Genomic DNA, 21,526 nt, shown 5'->3' with positions numbered 1-21,526 from the left:
TGGTGAGGACAGCAGACAGGATCATCAGGGCTCCTTTTCCCTCCATTAAGGACATTTCATCTCAGCACTCCTGAGCCCATAACATCATAAGTGACCCATCACACCTCCATCATGAACTGTTCTCCCTGTTGCCCTCCGGGAAGAGGCTTCACAGCATCCCCTGCAGGTCCACCAGGTTCTGCAACAGTTTTTCCATGTTGCGATCAAACTGTTGAACAGTTGAACTATGAACTAGACTTTGCATCACACACGCACAGAACTGAACTTTATGGCCATTTTGCATCGCTATTTTGCACTGCCAACATTGCTGAACTTTTATAATTTAAAAGCACACAACTGAACGTTTACTGCATTTTTGCACTATTATTATTTTGCACTGCCAACATTGAACTTTTCAAATTAATGCCTGTTTTGCACCATTATTTTTTTGCACTACAAACATTGTTGAACATTCTTCTGCACACTTTTTTAAAAGACTGTTTTTCTCCTGCATTCTTGCATTCTTATCACTGATGCACTTTATATTGTAATGTTATCTTATTTCATTTGCAATCTCATTACATTGTTGCAGGCTGTATGCAAAGAAATTTCGTTTTGTATGCACTCTGTACATACAAAATGACAATAAACTTTGTGTAAGTTGTGTTTGGCTTCTTTCTCAGTCTGTCAAAGTTTTTTTAACAACTGTTTCACATGCTCTTTCCATAGGGTATGCGAAAAACCCACATGTAGCAGAGCTTGAAGATCCTTTTTTGTTTGTTTGTTTTAAATTTTTTTAAATGGTTATTGTTGATGCCAGAACAGCATGGTGCAGTGGTTACCAGCATTACGTGGGTTTTATTCAGACACTGAGGCTTACTAATGCACTGCAGTGTGTTATGGTTTTGTTTGCGCTCTCCATGACGTCACGCCCTGCTCCTGCTCCCTGCACTGTACAGGTAATCAAGGTCTGAGCAGTTACACCTGCAGTAGCTCCAATTAAGTAGAGTCGCTGCACCTGGGAGGAGCACTAAATATTCCAGGCAGGAGTGTGCTTCCTGTTACCGATTGTCCTGCAGGAATCAGTACTGGTTTGACCTCTGATCCATAATTTTTAATCCTTAAAAGTAACTGGGTTATATAGAATATAATATATTGCCTTGATTCTGAATATACCTCCTGAATACTTGTTAATGTACTACTTGAGTACCTTATTTTTTCTAACTTCTTCGATCCATCCATCAAAATTGCCATTAATTCTCCTGCATACACTGTTAATTTATCTGTTATTCTCTTATTTTTTCAGAATATTTATATCTGGAATTACAACATATAACCTATCATTTATCATTTTAGAAGCATATATTTATCTTTCCACATTATTACTTACTAATTATCTCCCTGGTTTCAGCAAACATAAATCAACTGCAACCTGTCCAAGGATCCATGACGGTACAATAGGAATAGCAACTGCAGGACTAATTTGAAAGTTATCTATTTCTACATCTATTACTCTATCCATAATTATCCATGCAAAACTATTACATTGTTTATTTTATTTTTCTTGACAAGGTAGGAGAGTTATATACGGAGGATGATTTTCACTATGCCCTTTAATATTAGCCCAGTAAGTTATGGCTAGTTGTACTCTCCTCAGCTCTAGTGGCATTTCATCCATCACGACTTTAAGAGCTGATACCTGAGTTGTTTTCAACGCTCCACAGCAAAGCATTGATGTTTCATGTCTTTAAAGGATTCCTTTCTGCACCCCATTATTTGCCTCTCAGACATCTCCCTATATTTAAAATCCTTTTACACTTTTCTATTAATTTATCTTTATGTATTTTATGTATTTTCCATGTAAGCTTTTTATCAAACCAGATACCTGATTTGATCTGTTCTTTCTATATCATTCCCATATAATTTAGGAGTCATATTAAGACAACAAATTCTGATTTGGATATTGAAAATTTAAATCCCTATTCTAATGCTCAAGCTTCTACACTATGTAATGCCTCTTGTAATTTCCCTTTTACAAATTCTATATTTTTCCCCTCTTTCACATATCCCGTCATCTGCAAATCATGAAACACCAACAAAAATATCATTAGTCATTATAGAAAATAATATAGGACTAATTATACTACCTTGGGGAGTGCTATTTTCAACTTGACAATCATAACTTATTTCTTTGCCTATTCTTACACTAATACTTCTCTCAGTTAAGAGGTTTTTTTGTCCATCTGTATATTTTACCTTTTATACCCATTTGTTTTATTTTAATCAACAACCCTTCTTTCCATAACATGTCATATGCCTTTACCACATCAAAGAAGGACTACTATCACATTCTCACTATTAATCTGGGCCTATCTAATTTCATATTCTAGACACAATGCTGGATCTATAGTACTTCTACCTTTTCTAAATCTAAATTGATAAGACATTATCATATCTTTGGAATCAATTAATCTGTTGTTTACCATTCTTTCCATAACTGTACCTAAACATGATGTAAGAGCAATTGGTCTATAGCTTTCTGCCAAAGTAGGATCTTTCCCTGGTTTACAAATAATAATTGTTTATTTCCACGTTTTTGGTACTTTTTCTTCCTCCCAAATCTTTTATATAATTTTAGTATTATCTCCTTCCTCACACCACCATGATTATGCAAAAACTGATTTGAGCATTACCAGGACTTGATTTTCTGGAATTCTTCAATGCTTAATTTAATTATATCAAAGAAAACTTCATATTAATAACATCCTCATTATATTCTTCATTATGAAGTAATTCAACATTTCTCCATAATGTTATTTATCATCCTCTTTTTTCTTTACTATTCAGATTCTGTGTACTAAGTATCTTTGCAAATACTTTAGCTAATAGCTCAGATTTATTTTCATTATCTGTTATACTATTGGGAAATAATAATATTTAGAATTTCTAGACACTTTTAAAATAATATTCCAAACACTATCTAACGAAGACTTTTCCCCAGTGATTCACAATATTTCCTCTAATAATCCCTTTTAGCATTTCCTATAATTTTCCTAACTTTGGCTTGCTTCCTGTTGTAATTTATTAGATTCTGGAAACACTTTTTTAAGCATTTTAAAAGCCTTATTCCACTGTTTAATTGCTGTTGTACATTCCCGTGTGCACCATGGCACTATATCTTCTTCTTTTTAATGCCATTACTTTTAAAAATTTAGATTTTGGCTGCATCAATTATACATTCCAGAACTGACTAAGTTTAGCCTGTTAGCCTTTACCCTGCAAACTTACGCTGTGATTCGGATCAGTCAGTAAGGGATCCGAATCACCCAGTTGGAGCCTTTGGGATCAATCATCAGAGCCAGAGCAACCTCCTGGCATCTGAGAAGGTTAGTTGCTTTTATTCAGAGCACTTCCACTGAGTTGTTCTCGGCCACTAACCCTGCTCCTCTCCCCACAGTGGAGACACAGCAAAACCAGTTTATTATTAATAAACCTTTTAAAATGTTCATTCTCTGTGTTGGCTGAATTATTAAGTCTCCAGATTCTGTCGTTGCATTACAGGAGTGACCTTGCTGCTTGCTTTCAGTATAAATGTCCTTGTGGAAAAAAATGCAAGTGACCACAAAAGCACACTATAGATTAAGCAAAAATATATTTAAAATTGCTTTTATTTACATGAAAATTCCAGCAAAACAATTCTAGCCAAGATGTTGTGACCAAGCTTGCTCTTCAAGCTTGTCATCTGGGCCCTTGCAACCTTGGACAGTACTAAATGAGCACAGAAAGTGGAGAAATTATTTTATTCAGGGTCATGATCTTTTTATCTTCTCTTTGTCAGGCTGCTACAGTAATTATGTAACTTTGTCAACTGATTTAAAAATGTACGTGAGGTAAATAAAAGGATGCATACACTTCTTGTTTTCCACCTAGCTAACTATGTGATATTCTCTGCTGTAAACGCAATCTCGTTTTTTGCAGTGGGTCGAAAAATGACAATAATTTATTCAAATGAATCTGGGTATAACTAGATCATTCTGTTAGTATTCTTTCATGACACACCATACTACATTGACATAAAAAAAATATATTGATGGTGACAGTCATTATTTTCATAATGTGAAATATCAAGTAACCCTAACCATGTAGATCAGGTCGGTCGTCGACCACACCGAGCTGTCACTTTACTGTGAGGCATTGCAGGATGGTTTGCTGCTGCTTACAGTAGCTGACTAAAGCTTCTTTCTCTATGTATATTTTGTTATTCTTTTATGTTTTTATTGACTGTTTTATTGATGTTTGTTTTTTTAATCTGTTAGCCTCAGTAGCACTTTGAGGTTTGGTATCAAAAGTGCATTACAAATAAAATGTATTATTATTCTTATTATTATTATGAAAGTCCTGTGGTACTGCCAGCAAATGGAGCACAACCATGTTTATGTCTGCTGATCACGCCCAGTGAAAAGTTATTTTCAGGCTCAAAAAGGACTGAGTAAATACTATCAGTATGAATGCTTGGCATATATTGTTTTATTTGACGATGAATATATGTTTTTATGCTTTCTTTTTATGGTCAAAATATGTGACTAAGCCTCTTTAACATGTTGTTTTAATGAAATTCGACATTTTCAGATGACCCGGAGTTAAATCTAAAAAAAAAAAAAAAACTAGATCACCACTTTCGGAAGATTTACTAAATAAATAAACATTTTCTCCAGAGGAGCACATTTATTCTTTTAGAGTTAACCATGTTTGAATAATTAAATACTATTGTATTCATTCATCTTGTAAGTCTAAACAATAGAAGCAAGGAAACCACTTCACACAGAGCATCTTGAAAGCAGAAACAAAAAGTTGGGGGGCAAAAAAAACAAGAGGAATGTGTTTCAAGCTGGAATGTGTGTAACTGATATTCTTCAAAGACTAATTTTGGATGTGGGTGTGTCAGTGGAATAAGAGCAGCAGGAAACAGCTCTGTTCTGTATCTGATAAGGAAGCAATTTTTATAGTCTTGTTGTATGCTGACCAGGGGTGCTGTAAGCTGGGGTCCATTATATGAGATCACCAACAATCTCACTCATAAACCAAACACACACATACTTTCTGGCCTCTGTCAGGTACAAAGATTTCATCTTCCTCTGATATGTGAACAAGGGGAGATACACTCCCAACGGTGAACAAAACACTGAATAATAAGATAGATAAGATGCCACATCTCAGAGACAACAACAAAAGCATGTTTGAATTATTCACACTTAACAGCTTCGCATAAAATGTTTCCCTTACCTACTATCATTTATTCCCTTAAGTAGATAATGCGGGGGAAACAAAAGAATAAAACTCAAAAGCTGTGCAAACATTTTGATGAGAGAAATTTTAAGCAAAGATGGCTTTAATTATACTCATATCAGGGGTGCCACTTGGATTTAACATAGACAGTTTTAATAATTTAATAATGTAGAGACCACATACAAGTGTCTCTGGTCAGATTCCACAGTAAAATCTTCTCGGTTGCATGCTCACATCCAACACTGACATTTTTCAGCACTGATGGCCTTGAAAAGGCAGCGGTGAACATCTGGAAGTCTTTTCTGTGTTTTTAAATGATTGAGTCTTCTGTAAAGATTGTGTTCTTAGTACATTCCCATAATGAAGATGGATATCATATTTTTTTATGAATAATTCAATTCAATTCAATTTTATTTATATAGCGCCAATTCATGAAACATGTCATCTCAAGGCACTTTACAAAGTCAAATTCAATGAGGTTATACAGATTGGGTCAGATTATACAGATTGGTCAAAAAAAATTTCTATCTAAGGGAACCCAGTTGATTGCATCAAAGTCCCGACAAGCAGCATTCACTCCTGGGGAACCGTAGAGCCACAGGGAGAGTCGTCAGCATTGTCCATGGCTTTGCAGCAATCCCTCATACTGAGCAAGCATGAAGCGATAGTGGAAAGAAAAACTCCCCATTAACTAGAAGGTAAAACCTCTAGCAGAACAAGGCTCAGTATGAACGGTCATCTGCCTCGACCGACTGGAGGTTAGAGAAGACAGAGCAGAGACACAACAAGAGAGACAAACAACCACAGAAGCACACATTGATCCAGTAATCTGTTCTACATTAGATGATAATAGCGGGTGATCTGTCTTCCCTGGATGATGTCACAGTTAATAGAACGCCAGACCAGGTGTGCCTAGTATGAAAAAAAAGAGAGAGAATAAAAAGTTAAAAGCTGAAAAAACAACAATCAATGCAAATTGGAGAACAGTAGGAGAACTCAGCAGAGTGAGAAAAATAGACCCTGCTGTCCTCCAGTAGCCTAAGCCTATAGCATCATAACTATAGAGGTAGCTCAAGGTAACATAAGCCACTATAAGCTTTGTAAAAAAATAAAGTTTTAAGCTTAGTCTTAAAAGTAGACACGCAGTCACACAACATTTCACATTTTGGTAAAGTTTGTTTTCTACATTTTATGGAAACACCCTTATAACCATGGGAGGTTATTTCTGGACCTTCGAAAATAAGACTTACTCTATGATTTTCTTAAGTGCATTTTGTTGGCCATATTTTCAATACTATTGTTTTAGATTTGTTATGTTTTAATCTTGATTATATTAGGATTTGTTATTCTAGATTGTTTTAAACCTGTTTTATTGTAGAACTGTGAAGCAACCTGAGAAGTCGCAAGATATTATTATTATTATTATTATTATTATTATTATTATTATTATTATTATTATTATTATTATTATTATTATTATTATTATTATTATTATTATTATTATTATTATTCAGAGTGAAACCCCAACCCAGAGACTGTGGATAATTATGCGTATGTATTCATTATTATTATTATCATTATTATTATTTATTTATTTTTTCCAGAGTGAACCCCCAACTTCGAGACTGTGGATGAATATGCATATGTAATTATTATTATTATTATTATTATTATTATTATTATTATTATTATTATTATTATTATTATTATTATTATTATTATTATTATTATTATTATTATTATTATTATTATTATTATTATTATTATTATTGCGCTTTGTACATTGGCCACCAGATGGCACCATTTCCCACTTGCCTTTATTTCATCCACGCTCTTTTCCTTGCGTTCGGCTGAAGGATCACGTGACACTGTTGTCAGGTAGCAGCATGGCGGACTCGCATGTGGAGCCTCTTCACAGACTGCATTGCTTATCCAGCTAACCCCACTGTCAGAAAAAAAAAAACCTCTTCAAAGCCGGTGAAGCCCGAGTCGACGGCAGAATGGAGGAGGAAAACAAACTGCAGTTCCCGTCTCTGCCCGCTACCAAGGAGGAGCTTCTGGTGAGAGTCCCGTCTGCCTGCCGAGGGTACACTGCCTCTGAGCGGCTAACTAGGCTAACAAACAGCCTTGATGTTCGCCGGAGAAAAATACACAAGCACAGAGGGGTTTGTGTGTGTGACATTGTGCATATATGAGAGTGTTGTTTATATTTGAAACCCTGTTTGTTTTTAAATGTCTTAGTGTTGGTAGGTTTCTTGGCGTAATCAACACTGAGTAGCTAGCTAGCATTAGCCACGTATGCACACAGCAAAATAAACTTGGATTATTAATCCCCTCGGGCTCTAAACTCGTTTGTGCATTTTCCTGTTGCAGGACTGGGCTTATCCGATGAGGAGAGAAATGCAGGTACGTCAGATGTCTGTTTGGGAAATCCCCAAAAGATGTGCAAACCTAAACGAATCAATTTTATTTGAAGTAGCTAAAAGCTACATTTTAAAATTGGTTAAAATGCATATATTTAATCTTACCGCTGCTCCTAAAATCTGCTGTGCTTCTCAAGACATTCCCAAAATAAAAATAAAAAACATTTTTACCTTGTGGCAAGGTGCACTATGCTGCCTGTAGTGGGCATATGCAGCCATCCAGAGTTTCACTAATCTGAGATCTGATTCCTGGGCTTTGAAGAGGCATCCTGATCAGGTGCTATAATGACCTCAACTGACCCTTTACGATGTGGAGGAACAGTGGCTCTGCTAGCTTCTCCCCCTATCTCTAAGGAGCGATTTCTACCACCTTGCAGTGATTGTGATCCATTGTGATCCATCCATCCATGGGGGAACATACTGTGTGCGTTAAAGCAGTAAATGCTTAAATGATCAAGAAGTTATTCCAGACTGAATTTGTATCCCTTGCAGGGGATATGATGGGATAATCGGGTTCTTTTCTGTTGCAGTGGCTTACAATGGAATTGGATACATTTGCTTTCACGCGATTATTTGAACATAACGAAACGTTTGCCTAATACAATAATAAGGGTGATTGTATCAACTAGATAAACATGATTACTCAATTCTGATTGGCTGCAGGGTATTCGTTCTAAAGTGTCATAGGACACCTGTTAAAAAAAGCTCAAATAGCCTGACTGTTCTAAATGGCTCAAACGTTAGCTGTTAATGGCAAGGCAGTTGACAAAACGAGTGATTTTATTGTTTCCTTTAACCTATTTGGTGAATTTCATACTTTTAAAGACTGGGATGCAGCTGGGGAAAAAAAAGAGAAAGGTGTACTTGCCCTCTGAAATAATTCTTTGTAAGTTCTGGGGCCAGATCTGGTTACCTTGGCAAAATGTCAAAGCGAGAGATATCAAATAGTTTTCTGAGCCGCTGTGAAAAAAAATGACTTTAGCAGTGAAAAAAACATTAAAGTATTATTAATTGATTTAAGATTTCTTTCTTTCACAAGTGACCATTGTATAGGCGGGAAAATGCCCTTCGAGGTGTCCATTATCAGAAATGAATGGACTTTGCTGAAGCAACTGGAGGACGGTTCACGCCCCACATTGTCCATTAATTTCTGATAATAAACACCTCGTCGGGCTTTGTGCCTTACATACAGCACGGTCTCAACAAGTAAACGACTCTTTGGTCGTTTTCAGGCATCCTTCAAAAATACAATTTCCTCTGATTGTCGCACATCTCCAAAAGTCTGTCTGCTGGAAACAAAACTCGACGGAAAACCGATGGCTGTTTTATTCTTGGAAAACACATTTTTGTTGCGACATAGAACACACGAATGGATCATATGAAACGGATCCCAAATGTATATATGTATAAAATAAACACCGAATAAAAGTTATGCTCAAAAGTATTCTAAATTCTCTAGTAGATCTAGATTTAAAGAGATTTTCATTCAATCAAGAGGTAGGAAGGAAGAAAAGCAAAGTTATAACCATGTATAATGATATGATAGAGACAGAAACATAAAAAGGGAGACGGATGAATAAACAAACAGATGGAGAGAGAGAGAGAGAGTAAGAGGTCGGCTGCTCATGTGAAGCTGTATTGTGGGATATTAATGGAAAATTAAGTTGAAGACAAATTCAAAAGTGTATGCAACCCACCTCCTCCTCCAAAAACAACATTTCTCGGGGGGGGGGGGACACTGATCCGTAACTCATGAACTTCAGGTAGCGTCAGAACGCAGACAGACCAGTAGATCAAGAGCTTTGGCTCGGATGTTTTGCAACCAATAACAGACAAAACCTGCGTTACTGCATATGTGTCATCGTTGGCAACAGGATTCTTTTCTGAGGCCTTTCTTTATCCCTCTCTGTTTCCACTGCATCTACCTGGGTAAAAACAAATTACCGGGGTAGCAACTGGCTCTGGCTGGATGGTGGTACTTTTTCATTTACCGGGAATTTTTGGATGGAGTATTTTTGGAAAGAGAGCCATATTGGACTAGGAAGTAACTTTTTCAGTCAAAGTAAAAAATGTTTTAACATTTTAAACTGTTTATGTTGTGAGGCACAAATAAAAGATACCAAAGGGAGAGTCACTGAGTCTCTGTTGGCAGATCCCTGTAAAGTTAGTTGCTGATAGTTGGACCTTTACAAGGACTTTGTAGTTAATTTCCAGAAGTTCACAAGTCTAACAGCGGTGACATAATCGGTTATAGTTTTATTGCTGGAATCGCAACTTTTTATCATTACAACAGGAGCTTCTCTCCCACATTCAGTGGCTGAAGTGGAGATCCATAAAAACGGCTGTATTTACAGCGGATGTATTTACATGGATGTCCTTGCTTTGGACCCAACATTAGAATTAAACCCAATAAAACAGCCGAGATATAATAGAGCGTCGTGGGAAAATAAGTTCTAGGAGAACAAAAACCTTCTGGGTTGCGTGGTTAAAATGTGCCTAATGAGTGCATGATGTGCTTTTCCCAGGTAAGCAGTGTGCTCGGCTATCTACATGAGATAAAACAAACTGACACTCTGCGTTTTCTAGTAGCTTTCTATAAGAACCTTTAATTTATTAAACAATTTGAGATAGAGTAACTTGGCTGTCCACGGACAGCTGTCATAATCTTATGCCTGATGGGTGTTTTGTCCCGTAAACTTCAGCTTTAATTGTCGTTTAAGTCAGTGGTAAAGCGTCAAATAATGTCACAGCTTTCATTTCAGTCGCAGTCCGAAATCGTTGCTGGCAAACGCACTTTCCTCGTAAAATCTGAGCTTAAGAAACAGAAATATGATGGTCCCATCTGTCAGTGCGGCTCAGCTCTGGAACATGGCGCCCATAACGAAACGATGAAAAGTAGCTGCCTTTGCTGATTGTGTGTCATTGTGTATATTTCTGTCCAGGAGATTTTACCTGGACTGTTTTTAGGGCCCTATTCTGCTGCAATGAAAAGCAAGGTAATACTACCAAGATTCATCCTCTGGTAATTAAACACTGGCATGTCTAAAAAGAAAAAGAAGTGTTGTTTTTCGTACCACTCACTCACTCTCCCCCGTTTTGTCTTCTAGCTGCCAGCTCTTGAGAGACACGGCATAACGCATATAGTTTGTGTTCGCCAAGACATTGAAGCCAATTTTATCAAACCCAATTTCTCGCATAGATTTAGGTAAGAGCACAGAAATGTAATCTGCTCAGAGCGTCACATGCTTATGATTTGATTAAGTGAATGTAATGTCACACACATTTCTTGCAGATATCTTGTTTTAGATATTGCTGACAATCCAGTAGAAAATATAATTCGCTTTTTTCCTACGGTAAGTCACAGATCAGGCTTGAACTTTTCTATATTAAAAAATGAAACTTGTTGATTCAAAGAACATTGACATTTTTTTACTGTCTTATTTCCTTTTTTATAGACTAAAGAGTTTATTGACAGCTGCTTGGCGACGGAGGGTAAGGATCCCTGCTGTTTGTCGTGCTTTAAATGTTTTCGTACTGATCTACAGTCCGATGTGTTGCTCCTCCAGGAAAGGTACTCGTTCACGGTAATGCAGGGATATCGAGAAGGTGAGCTGTGCGCAGTTTGGCACATTACATCGTTGGATGGGTGTAATCTAAAGGCAAAACATCACAACTCAATTTAAAAAGAGAAATTCCTATAAATTCAGAATATGTAATTTAAGGTTTTATTTCTGTTAAATTACACTGCAAAAACGGATCTAAAAATAAGTAAAATATTCTTAAAGTTAGTGTATTTATCCTTGAACAGGTAAATAAGATTATCTGCCAACGGAATGAGAATTTTGAGCCCTAAAATAAGATAATTAGACACCCTGCCCTTAAAATAAGGTGATGGAGATGAATTGTTCCTATTTTAAGTGCAAAAATCTCATTCCATTGGCAGATCATCCTATTTACATGCTCAAATCAAGGACAAATACACTAATTTTGAAGAATATTTTACTTATTTCTAGTTCGGTTTTTGCAGTGTACCTGAGTAAGGTTTACAGTTAATACAAAGCAATCTGTGTAAATGAGAATTATATATCCTGTGTAAAATCTGATCAACTGTCTGAGTAAGCTTGTTATGTTTATTCCTTTTAGCGCTGCCTTAGTGATTGCCTACCTTATGGAAACGTTTGGGATGAAATACAGGTAATTTTGCTCATTTTACAAAACGTATTGTTATGTTTTCAGAGTAATTTGGAGACTGTGGTTGTAAACTCTCTGCAGGGATGCATTCAGCTACGTTCAGGAGAGGAGATTTTGCATCAACCCAAATGTAGGGTTTGTCCACCAACTCCAGGTGAGACTGGGTTCAACAAGAAGGGGGCTTTGGAAAAATATTAAACTGCAGTAGTATTTTTTTTTTTTTTTTTTTTATGTAGAAATACATTCATACAGCAAGTTTGAATGCCAACATACACCAGAGTCTACAGCAGGAGTGACCAACAACCTGTTTGAAACTAAGAGCTATTTCATGGGCTACCAGTGCTGACATTTGAACTAGAAGAGTCAGAGTTCACCTTAACTTTATATAAAATAAACCTATTTTTCATGTTTTGTTATAGATATTGTTGTTTTCAAATCCATATAAATGCAAGTGGGAATAAACAGGAAGAGGAACAGAATAAAATAAAGTTTTAGAAGCAGCTCAGTAGCGAGTTGTGCTGTTTACAGAACAGGCTGTGGTCGTTAAAGGCCCACAGGCACCATGTTGGTGATCCCTGGTCTACAACGTATGTTGAGTCTAGAGGTTTAAAATCTTGCATTTTATAAGCTTATGATTACCTTGTCTTAGTTATAGGATTGTTCTAAAGTGTTTGCAAGATTGTTGCAGATTAAGTTTAAGAATATATCTGTGTTCAATAACCAAAAGAAGCAGTTGCTCTCTACATGTTTATATTTTTTCATAGTTTACATGAACATAAATAGTTGAGAAAACACATTTTCAGCAAAACTAGGACAGGGCAGTGAGTAGGAAGTTTGTGAGCCAAGTGATCGCTGTTACTTGCATTATTATTTATGAGTTGTTTTATTTGTTTTTTGTTTGTTTTGTCTTTTTGCAGGAATATGAAGCTATCTACCTGGCCAAATTGACCATTAAAATGATGTCACCAATGCAGTTGGGCAGGTCTTTCTCTCTACAAGCTGGGATGGCAGGTCTGTTTAGGATCACCTTGTACTTTTCTGCGTTGTAAAAGTTGGCCATGCCGGTGAAATATTTCTTCAGGTCATTGCTTACAGCAGTGGCAGATATATCATTTTATATACTGTACACCAAATCCACCTATATATAATACCGTATATAAAACTTATGCCAGCATTGTTATTCTCTGCACTTATCTAGCAGCACGGTAGTGCAGTCGTGTACTCTTGCCTCACAGCAAGAAGGTGCCGGGTTTGAGTCCTTTTGGTGTGGAGTTTGCATGTTCTCTCCGTGTCTGCGTAGGTTTCCTCCGGTTTCCCCTACCACTAAAGACATGCTGGTCAGGTCGGCCATGAGTGGCGCCGCTCTCAGTCGCAGCGGCTCAGGCCAACTCTCCATCTGATCTGTGAAATTTTGTTGTATGCATCATATCTTGTTTTCCTGGTTAAATATTCTTGCCTGCAAGCTTAATTTTCACGGTATTTGTGCGTTCACATATGCATGACAATCCATCTTGTACCGCTCCGGCTTCAACCGTTTGTGTCCAAAGCAAACACGATTCGGGCCAATCTCGTCTCAGTATTGTGGTTTAAGGCGGGACACACCGGTGCAATGAAAGCAACAGCTGACGAGCCCACAGCTGAACCAACATCAACACGGCAGCGCAGGAGGACGCACGCGTAGCTGCTGCTGTCACATCTGTTTTGTCCGAATCCACAATTTCATCTTTGCAAGAACAGCAAGAAGTGCCTTGACTAGATTACCTTTGGTTGGTTTTAGGCTCAATATAAATACCCTTATAGAGCAAGGACTCTTTAGCCAAAGTGGAAGTGTGTCAGTGATCGGCATAAGTGCTGTCCGAATAGTGCAGTCAGTAAGGAAGGAGGTAGGAAAAGGAGCCTAAATGCTCCCTCCCACTGCTAGTTTTGCCTAGGGAACCCTACAACGTCCCTTATTGGTGCTAAGAACCCTTAAGATATCCCACAATCCTTTGTGTGGCATGACATATCAGCACAACCCCCTCACGGAAATCAACGAGCGCACACTTTGTAGTTCACGTTCAGAAGGCTGTAGGCTCAGGTAAGACTAGAATCCTCCACGTGTGTTTCTGTCACGTCATGACGTGGAAGTTAAAGGCTGTCCGAATTCGGCACACCAGTCCGAAGCTCCTTTCCTCTCAATGATAAAGTTCTGACTGTTGACTCCATGAAAGGTCCAGGGACAGCAGCTAGGAGCTTTAATTAAGGTATTCTGATGGAACCCCAGATTGATATGCACAGATTATAGTGTTACACATTATCTAGTTGGCCAGGTCACTGATTAAAAGTACCTTTGGAAGAAAAAAACAACACTTTAAGCCAGTATTAAACCTACTTTTCACTAAGCCCCCATTTCTGCATTTATTATTTTTTTATTGGTCTGATGCAATATTCTAAGCCTAAATGCTGTATTATTATTATTAGCTGGATGTGGCAAAACAGTTTACAAAAAAGGCTTTAAAACTAAAGGCTTTGTACGTGAATAATGGGAAGTTTCATTTGTGACCATTTCTCTAGAATTGGTTTATTTGATCTATTTTATTTCCACATTTGTTTGACAGGAAGCCGCAAACGCAGCCTGGAGGAGGATGAAGATTTTGGAGCAATGCAGGTCACAGCAACACAGAACGGCTGAGCTTTATGGACTTCAAGCTGTGTGGCACAGTGCACTCTTTTTCTTTTTTTTTCTCTCCATGTTTTTTACATTTTTAATGGGATTAAAAATGTAAATATTTGAAATTTTTCTAAGGGGATGGGGTAGAGGGTGGGAGGACGAGTTACTCATGTCTGAGACATGGAGTACTGATGAACAATGGTCAAATTGGATAACTTGTTTTTTTTCTGAGCAGAATGCACTGAAAGTTTTTTTTTTGTTTGTTTGTTTTTTTGCAGTTTTATAGTATTTAAGCATTTTGCATTTGCAGCGGGACAGTATTGCAATAATGCACTTTGAATACTTGAATTAGTGAAGATGACCTGATTGGGGATGTCTGCAAAAGGGAGTGGAGCCAAGATGTCGCCCAGCAGGTGACATAAGGAGTAGCTATGCCTTTATTTCAGGAGTAATGAGGTCGTGGACTAATTCGGCCTGATGTGTGGGACAGTCAAGAACACAAAACTGCTAAAACACTGCTTAATAAAATAAGTCCAGAGTACTGTACAAATGTGTCTTATTTATCTTTTACATTTTAACAGGAGTTGATGCAGAGGCGTTTTTCACTCAGTTTGAAAATGTAATCAAACCTTTCGCCCTTTACTATGCAGGTGCATCTCAAATTAAATATCAGTGAAGTTATTTTTGTGTTTGTCAACAAAGTGAAGCCGTTTAGTTTCACACAACGTGCTATATATTTTGAGCTGTTTATGATAATTATGGCTTACATCTAGTAATTAAACTCCAAAAGTCTGATTGCAAGAAAAACATGATCACCAAAAATTTAGATATTTAATACTTCAAGGGGAAAACTGCTGGCTTGGAAAGTCGTCCAGTAGAGTCCAGTATGCCAGTTATGACTGAAAGTTGAGTGGAAGGATAAACTGATAGATGCACAAGAGCCTCGAAAGTTTCATGATGCAAAGGGCAGTCAAGCATTAGGCAGAGTTCAGAGGCCCTGCTATATTATATCAAGTTACTCATGCAAAATGAACCTCAACTCAGTATTTGGTGCAAATACTGTACAGTCCGTTAAGTTACTCAACAGTCTTTTCTAAGCTGAATTTGGAAGTTTCATTTGCTGTAAGCCATAATCACCGAATTTATTCTATTTTATCTAAATCTGTGTGAAATGTATCAGAGTCTCACAATTTAATCATAATTATGCAGAAACTTTAATTATCTTCCCTTTTAATGAGATGCCTCCATGTCTTTTGCATAATAGATGGATACTGTGTTAACATTTTATAGTAATAATGGGTTTAAAAATCCCACTTTTCAAAAGTTAATAAAACATGATTGAAAAATAAACAAGGTCAATGTGTGAAATTAGAAAATTAGCCTCTTTCACCAAATTAATTGTAGCGTTCATGTGTGACATTTACTGTAGAGAAGCTTTAGGTTATCGCCCAGTTTTCACATCCTGTGGCTTTACATTTCTGCCGCAGTCTCCGAAAAGTAAGGCATAAATTATTAAAATAAACATTAAATATCAGAAAATATTAAAATATTTTATCTGAAAATTAAGGCACCATTCAACGGAGCAGACCTGTTGGGTAATTTCACAGAAAATGGGAGGGATGCTACAGATCATAGAATATTTTATTGGATTGACATTTGGAAATAAGTTATTTTAAATATGTTCCCCAGAATAAAAGCACAATTATAAAACTCAACTACAAAATCTTTAAATAAAAAATGAATTTACAAAAAAAAAAAAAAAAAAAATCACTTGTATTCATTTCTTGTTACAAAATGTATAATCTAAATCCAGTTATTACCCGAATGGAAGGAAAGCCTCATTAGATTGTTCCTACAGCCTCTTAAAAAAAAAAATTTGTCATCCACTGGAAATAGTTTAACAGTCTTCTTGTATTCAAAACTTCATTCAAGGTGTCCAGCAACGAAACTGCTGAGAGAAGCAGACGGACCAGAAAGTGAAAAACAAAACCCAGATCTCATGGTAGTTCCTACACCAAATAAAACTTGATTTTTTTTTTTTGGGGGGGGGGGGGGGGGGGGCATGAAATAGTGTCCAAACAAACACTACTTGTAGTTTTACCATGTAGTAAGACACTAATTTTATGTTTTTTACAGTATTGTATTTTTTTTTTTTAATAACAGTAGCAACCCAGTCAAATTATTATGTTTGTTGTCCCTTTTGTACTCACTAATTACTCCTTTTCTATGAGGAAACAATACATTTGCAGGGACCAGCATGAAGGGAAAATAACAGCAGATACCCGCCCTGTTGAGGTAGCAACGGTTACCAAAGGGGGATTATTATGTCAAACTGAGCTTCAACGAACCGACACGTTTACTCAAGTGTTCAGAAATTAAGATGCCTTGTCGGATAAGATTTAACATCAAATGCAATCCCAGGGAGCACCCCCATCAGTGCTTAAGACCCTCATCATAAGTGCAGAAGTCAGATGTAAAAAGAAAAGAAACGGCGCATGACATTCCCATCCCCACCAGAACTGAGTGGCTGTTTGACGCCACAATGCTCAGTCGAAGAATCGGCACTGCATGTAAGTCTCGTCTGAAGCGCTGTATTTAAACTTTTGGTAGAAAGCCACGTTTGTGGGAGCACATTCCAGGGTGATTTTATAGCAGTTCATTTTTTTGCTGAGAAGAGTGAGCGTTGACACCAACCTACGAGAAGAAGAAAGAGAAGAAGAGTAAGGAAACTTTCTAAGAAACATTTTATACACAGCGGCTCTGCTAAGAAACACCAGATGCCGTGACGTAAACCTTAAACTACGACAAATCAATTCAGAGACATTTATCGCGTACAGCTCTTCAGAAAAAAATATATATCTGGCATAAATGTTCCAAACCCATCAGGCTGTGAGGACATCTCTACAGATTTTCTCTTTATTTTGTTTTAGAGTGGCTCGGCCATTTAAAAGCCCTGATGAAGTCATTTGGACCTGGGCGGTGCAGCAGACGCCTCCAGATGTGAGCACATCACCCCGTTTTTATCCTCCCTCCACTGTTCCAGAACAGATTTCAACCTTTCACCGTTTGTCTTTGAGGCTCGTACTGGTCCAGCCATACGCTGCCTTTCTGTCTGAGTTTCTGCATGTTTACGTGTGCAGGGCGTTTTGTTACGGTCAGGTGATGTTTCTGTGGCGAGCATCTTCTAACTGTGGCAGAATGTTCATGGTTGGTTTCACCAGACCATAAAACATCCCTCCACAGGTCTGTGGGGCGTTGCTGCGAGGCGTGTATGTTTGGGTTATTCTGCGAGAACGCTGCTTATGTCTTGCTAGTCCAGACATGGGAAGAACACAGAGGATTGTTTTCAAATGTAAAACACAACCAGTGCTTGCCTCTTGGGAACCTCTGTCTTGTTCCCACAAGAGGGATTGCTGCAAAACCATCAACAATTCAAACGACTGTCCACTGTGGCTCTACGCTCTTTCAGGAGGAGTGAATGCTGCTTGTCTAGACTTAGACAAACTTTATTGTCATTTTGTATGCACAGAGTGCGTACAGAACGAAATTTGGTTTTCATACAGCTTGAAAATTTCAGTGAATTGCAGTGGATTTCAGAATAAAGTAACTTTGCAGGATAGTTTCAGGATTTCAGATAGATGTCCTCACAGCCTGATGGGTTTGGAACATTTCAAGACTCAATGCAATCTGCTGGGTTTCCTTAGAGAGGAAACTTTGTGATCAATCTGGATAATCTGATCCAATCTGTATAATCTGATTGAATTTGACTTTGGAAAGTGCCCTGAGATCACATGTTTCATGAATTGGTGCTATATAAATACAATTTAATCGTTTTTTTTTTACTCAATTTTGGAGAAATGTTCAGGTTTTATGAAGCCATCATCATTCCATATTGATGTTAAACGTCACAGTATACTGTAGATGGAAAACGTTTTTTTTTTTTATATGGTTTTTCCAGAACTCTTTTTAAATTATTTTACATCACAACAACAACCTGACATTTTAACAGCAGAAGAACATTAAAACAAATACACGTCCGTCATGGGTATAAAAGCTTTGCGGGCTGTCAGCTTTGCACAGGCCTACTCACAGTTTGCCGAGCTGCTTCCCTCTGCACACGTCGCTGACAACCACCTCCTCCACCCGGCCCCTCTACAAACAAAACAAGGCAGCAGATCTTCAACTCGCTCATTTTCAGCATCTCCTGCTTTTACGAGGGCAGCCAGTGGTCTTGTTTTAGGAAAAAAAACAACGTAAATCTATACTCTTCTTACGGTAGTTGGGGTAGAGCACTAAGCCGACTAAATATTAGGCTTCTAATAATCAGTGCATTAATGTGTAACCAATTGATGTCACTGGCGATAAGGAGGACCTAAAGAGATTATGGCTCTTTGCTCCGTGGTCGGTGTGCTGTACCTTGGCACAGGAGTGAATAAATTTGTGTTCAATGATCAGCGTGGCCGTGGCGACAACTTGTCCCAGGTTTGTGTCCTCCACGACGACGACGTAGTAGTCTCCCGTCTTCTTCATGTGCTTGAACTTGCCTAGAAGCAAACGGAAAAGAGAACAGCTTTCTGAAAGGTCGCTGCTTTTCTCCCAGTCGTGTTTTTCCCACGATGTGCGCTACAGTATTTATATTGTGGCTGCTTCAAGGCTATTTCCAGCCCTGCTCGGTGTGTTTGGTCTCTCCTGTGTGACTTTCTCAGGAAACCTGAAGCTAGTTTATCTCAGAAACATCCTCCGATGTTATGTCGGAGGTTTGATCACCGTACAGTTTCGTTTGAACTTGAACACAAGAAACACAACAGTGTTTAAAAAGGCATTTTCACTTGGCTCCCCCCCCCCCCTTTATAACTAATTTGCATATTTTTTTAAATATTAATTCTCAAAATGGTATCTTAAGTAATTTGTTTAAAAAAAAAAAGCACAAAAAACATTTTTTTTCTTTGTTTTTTTACAGTGTATAATAAATCTGTATGAGTTTATTTCGGTTGATTTCGATGGTTATGGCTTACAGCCTATAAAAACTAAATAAAAAAAATTAAAATCCAGTTTATCTGAAAACGCCAGCCTATCCTAACTCTACGTACCAAACAGTATATGCATCCCATACCGGGGGTCTTTTTGCTTGAATTACTGCATCCGTGCAGCGTGCCATGGACAGGATCGGCTGAGATCAGTATTCTTCAACAGCCTTTAGCGAGCAAATCGCTACATCTGGATCTCTCTCGTATGTCTTCTTAAAAATACTTTTTTTCTGTCCTTTTTGTATCAAAAGGTTGTTTTTGTAGCTGCTTATTCATCATTTGCAACACTTTTTCCTTCCACTAAACTTTCTAACAACATGCTTGCATAGGACTGCTTGCAGGACTGTCATGTCAGCTGTCCTGTGCAGATCAAATGACGTTTTCTATATTTCTGAACAACAGAATTTGTGGTTTTCATTAGCTGAAAGTTAAAATATAAAACTCTGTGTGTATATTTACATAAAAAATGTATGAATTTATATTTGTTGAGTTAAATTACTGAAATAATTACTTGTCAAAAGAAATTCTGATTTATTAATGTACTCCTGCATGTGGCAATATTGCAAAAGCAGTCTTTAATACATTCCTAAATACATTCAAGTAGATCCACAGTAGGGCAGTGTTAATACAATTATGTGTTTAATATTTTGCAGCATTAAGTGTAACTTACTGACAAACTGCTCCGGCGTGACTTCGCCCGTCTTAGTAAGCTGAGATAAGACTTGGAAGAACCCTGGAACCAAGAGCCCGGTACAGTCAATTAAAGCTCCCCATCAAACTTAAACGCAGTCTTTGTCTAAATGATTCCTGTGTAAATAAGGGCGTGAAACAGTCATCCAGACTGACCTTTATTAAAATCCGCCGTACACAGAGGCCTGAGCACCAGATCATCTCCTGGGCTGGATGGTGAGATCGGAGGCGAGAAGGACACGGTGTTGCTGTTCCAGTCCAACTCCCGAAGCAAAGAGGGATCAAAAAGTGGAGACTCGTCCAGCAGCATTCCACAATCTGTCTAGGAAACAGACAAACACTGAACTTATTATTTTGGATGTCTAGAAATACAAAATCCTTACAATCCTTAGACTTATATGTTCTGTTTAGCCCAGACAGGTGACGTTATTTGCTCAAAGAGTTACATAAAACTTTGACCTGACTAATATCGCTTGGTTCTGTAAAACATTTTCAGGCTGTGGAGGTTGCCAAACGAGTCACGGTCACACCCACCAATAAATGTTCCGCGTACATCCTTTTTTTTTTTCCAGGCACGGTCCAGGATGCGTAATGTTGGAGTGGCTCATTTCTCACAAACCCTTAAACCCTAAACCTGATATCCATGGTGAAGACATGTGCTTTTACACTTTATTGCTCCTAACCGATCTGTGAGCCTAAACCAATAAGGATGTTCCTCTGTGAACCGATTAACAACTGAATGCCAGTCCACCGACAGCGCTTATCGTCGATAACGAAACATTAACAGAACTATATAAAAATAAATAAATATATAAAAAGTCAAATTTGTCAGCTTTCAGAGACTTTTATCCCAACATCTCCATAAGACCACTTCGATGCCAGCGAACAGATCTACCCGACGTATTTCTAGGAGCTTCTGCTGCCCAGCGTGTTAGAAAGGAGAACTAAATAAATGTTGGTGACCGAGCAGAGCGGTTAGCTTACCAGTGAGAAATCCGGTGAGACACGGTCCGGCCGAATTTGCACCGGGAGATAACGAGCAGGAATAAGCGCTAGTTCTGAATGAGGCTGGGCTTCATACTTACGCAGAGCACCCGTGGGTGTTTCGGCTGCTGCTTCCGCCCAACAGCAGCTCGGCTGTGTGACGTGGCACAACACGCTGACGTGACGGGAATTGTGGCTCTTGCTTTGGGATCCGAATCGTTTGGCTCAACGCAAGAGTCGAATCCTCTGGCTCCCCGAATCAGTTCGTTTCTTGTAGTTGGTGAACATCTGGATCT

The 21,526-nt window shown here is 38.0% G+C and overlaps 2 protein-coding genes across 5 annotated transcripts; one reads left to right on the top strand and one right to left on the bottom strand.

The window, feature by feature from the left end:
- The first annotated feature begins 7,116 nt into the window (after positions 1–7,116).
- styx (serine/threonine/tyrosine interacting protein) lies at positions 7,117–15,075 on the top strand. The gene is made up of 11 exons (XM_036136508.1): positions 7,117–7,325; positions 7,639–7,671; positions 10,631–10,684; positions 10,796–10,893; positions 10,981–11,041; positions 11,144–11,180; positions 11,255–11,294; positions 11,832–11,882; positions 11,961–12,033; positions 12,797–12,890; positions 14,477–15,075. Exons 1-11 carry the CDS (start codon positions 7,266–7,268, stop codon positions 14,548–14,550), a joined length of 675 nt encoding a protein of 224 aa, XP_035992401.1. The 5' UTR covers positions 7,117–7,265; the 3' UTR covers positions 14,551–15,075.
- A 1,077-nt stretch (positions 15,076–16,152) lies between these two features.
- Positions 16,153–21,461, bottom strand: gnpnat1 (glucosamine-phosphate N-acetyltransferase 1). Of its 4 annotated transcripts, none has more exons than XM_012868754.3 (6): positions 21,332–21,461; positions 20,403–20,568; positions 20,227–20,289; positions 18,946–19,073; positions 18,620–18,681; positions 16,153–17,223 (listed from the first exon to the last, which is right to left on the bottom strand). In XM_012868754.3, the coding sequence occupies exons 2-6, from the start codon at positions 20,554–20,556 to the stop codon at positions 17,076–17,078; spliced, it is 555 nt and encodes a 184-aa protein (XP_012724208.1). In that variant the 5' UTR covers positions 20,557–20,568; positions 21,332–21,461; the 3' UTR covers positions 16,153–17,075. The 4 variants fall into 4 exon arrangements, with proteins under 4 accessions (XP_012724208.1, XP_012724205.1, XP_012724207.1 ...); XM_012868751.3 differs by having other exon boundaries at positions 20,403–20,564; positions 21,332–21,432; XM_012868753.3 differs by having other exon boundaries at positions 21,231–21,393.
- Positions 21,462–21,526: the final 65 nt, after the last annotated feature.

Source organism: Fundulus heteroclitus, chromosome 4, assembly GCF_011125445.2.
Source record: "Fundulus heteroclitus isolate FHET01 chromosome 4, MU-UCD_Fhet_4.1, whole genome shotgun sequence".
Taxonomy (NCBI): domain Eukaryota; kingdom Metazoa; phylum Chordata; class Actinopteri; order Cyprinodontiformes; family Fundulidae; genus Fundulus; species Fundulus heteroclitus.
The sequence above is the reverse complement of the archived record's forward strand: the minus strand, read 5'-3'. Positions and strand labels throughout refer to the sequence as shown.

What these genes read in the sequence shown, in the direction of transcription:
- styx (XM_036136508.1), top strand. Translation starts at nt 7,266, where the DNA reads ATGGAGGAGGAAAACAAACTGCAGTTCCCGTCTCTGCCCGCTACCAAG. An exon ending in CGATGAGGAGAGAAATGCAG is followed by an intron (nt 7,672 to 10,630) that starts GTACGTCAGATG and finishes ATTTCTGTCCAG; the next exon opens with GAGATTTTACCTGGACTGTT. An exon ending in GGTTTGTCCACCAACTCCAG is followed by an intron (nt 12,034 to 12,796) that starts GTGAGACTGGGT and finishes GTCTTTTTGCAG; the next exon opens with GAATATGAAGCTATCTACCT.
- gnpnat1 (XM_012868754.3), bottom strand. Translation starts at nt 20,556, where the DNA reads ATGCTGCTGGACGAGTCTCCACTTTTTGATCCCTCTTTGCTTCGGGAG. An exon ending in TACGGCGGATTTTAATAAAG is followed by an intron (nt 20,290 to 20,402) that starts GTCAGTCTGGAT and finishes TCTTGGTTCCAG; the next exon opens with GGTTCTTCCAAGTCTTATCT. An exon ending in CACGCCGGAGCAGTTTGTCA is followed by an intron (nt 19,074 to 20,226) that starts GTAAGTTACACT and finishes GTTTGCTTCTAG; the next exon opens with GCAAGTTCAAGCACATGAAG.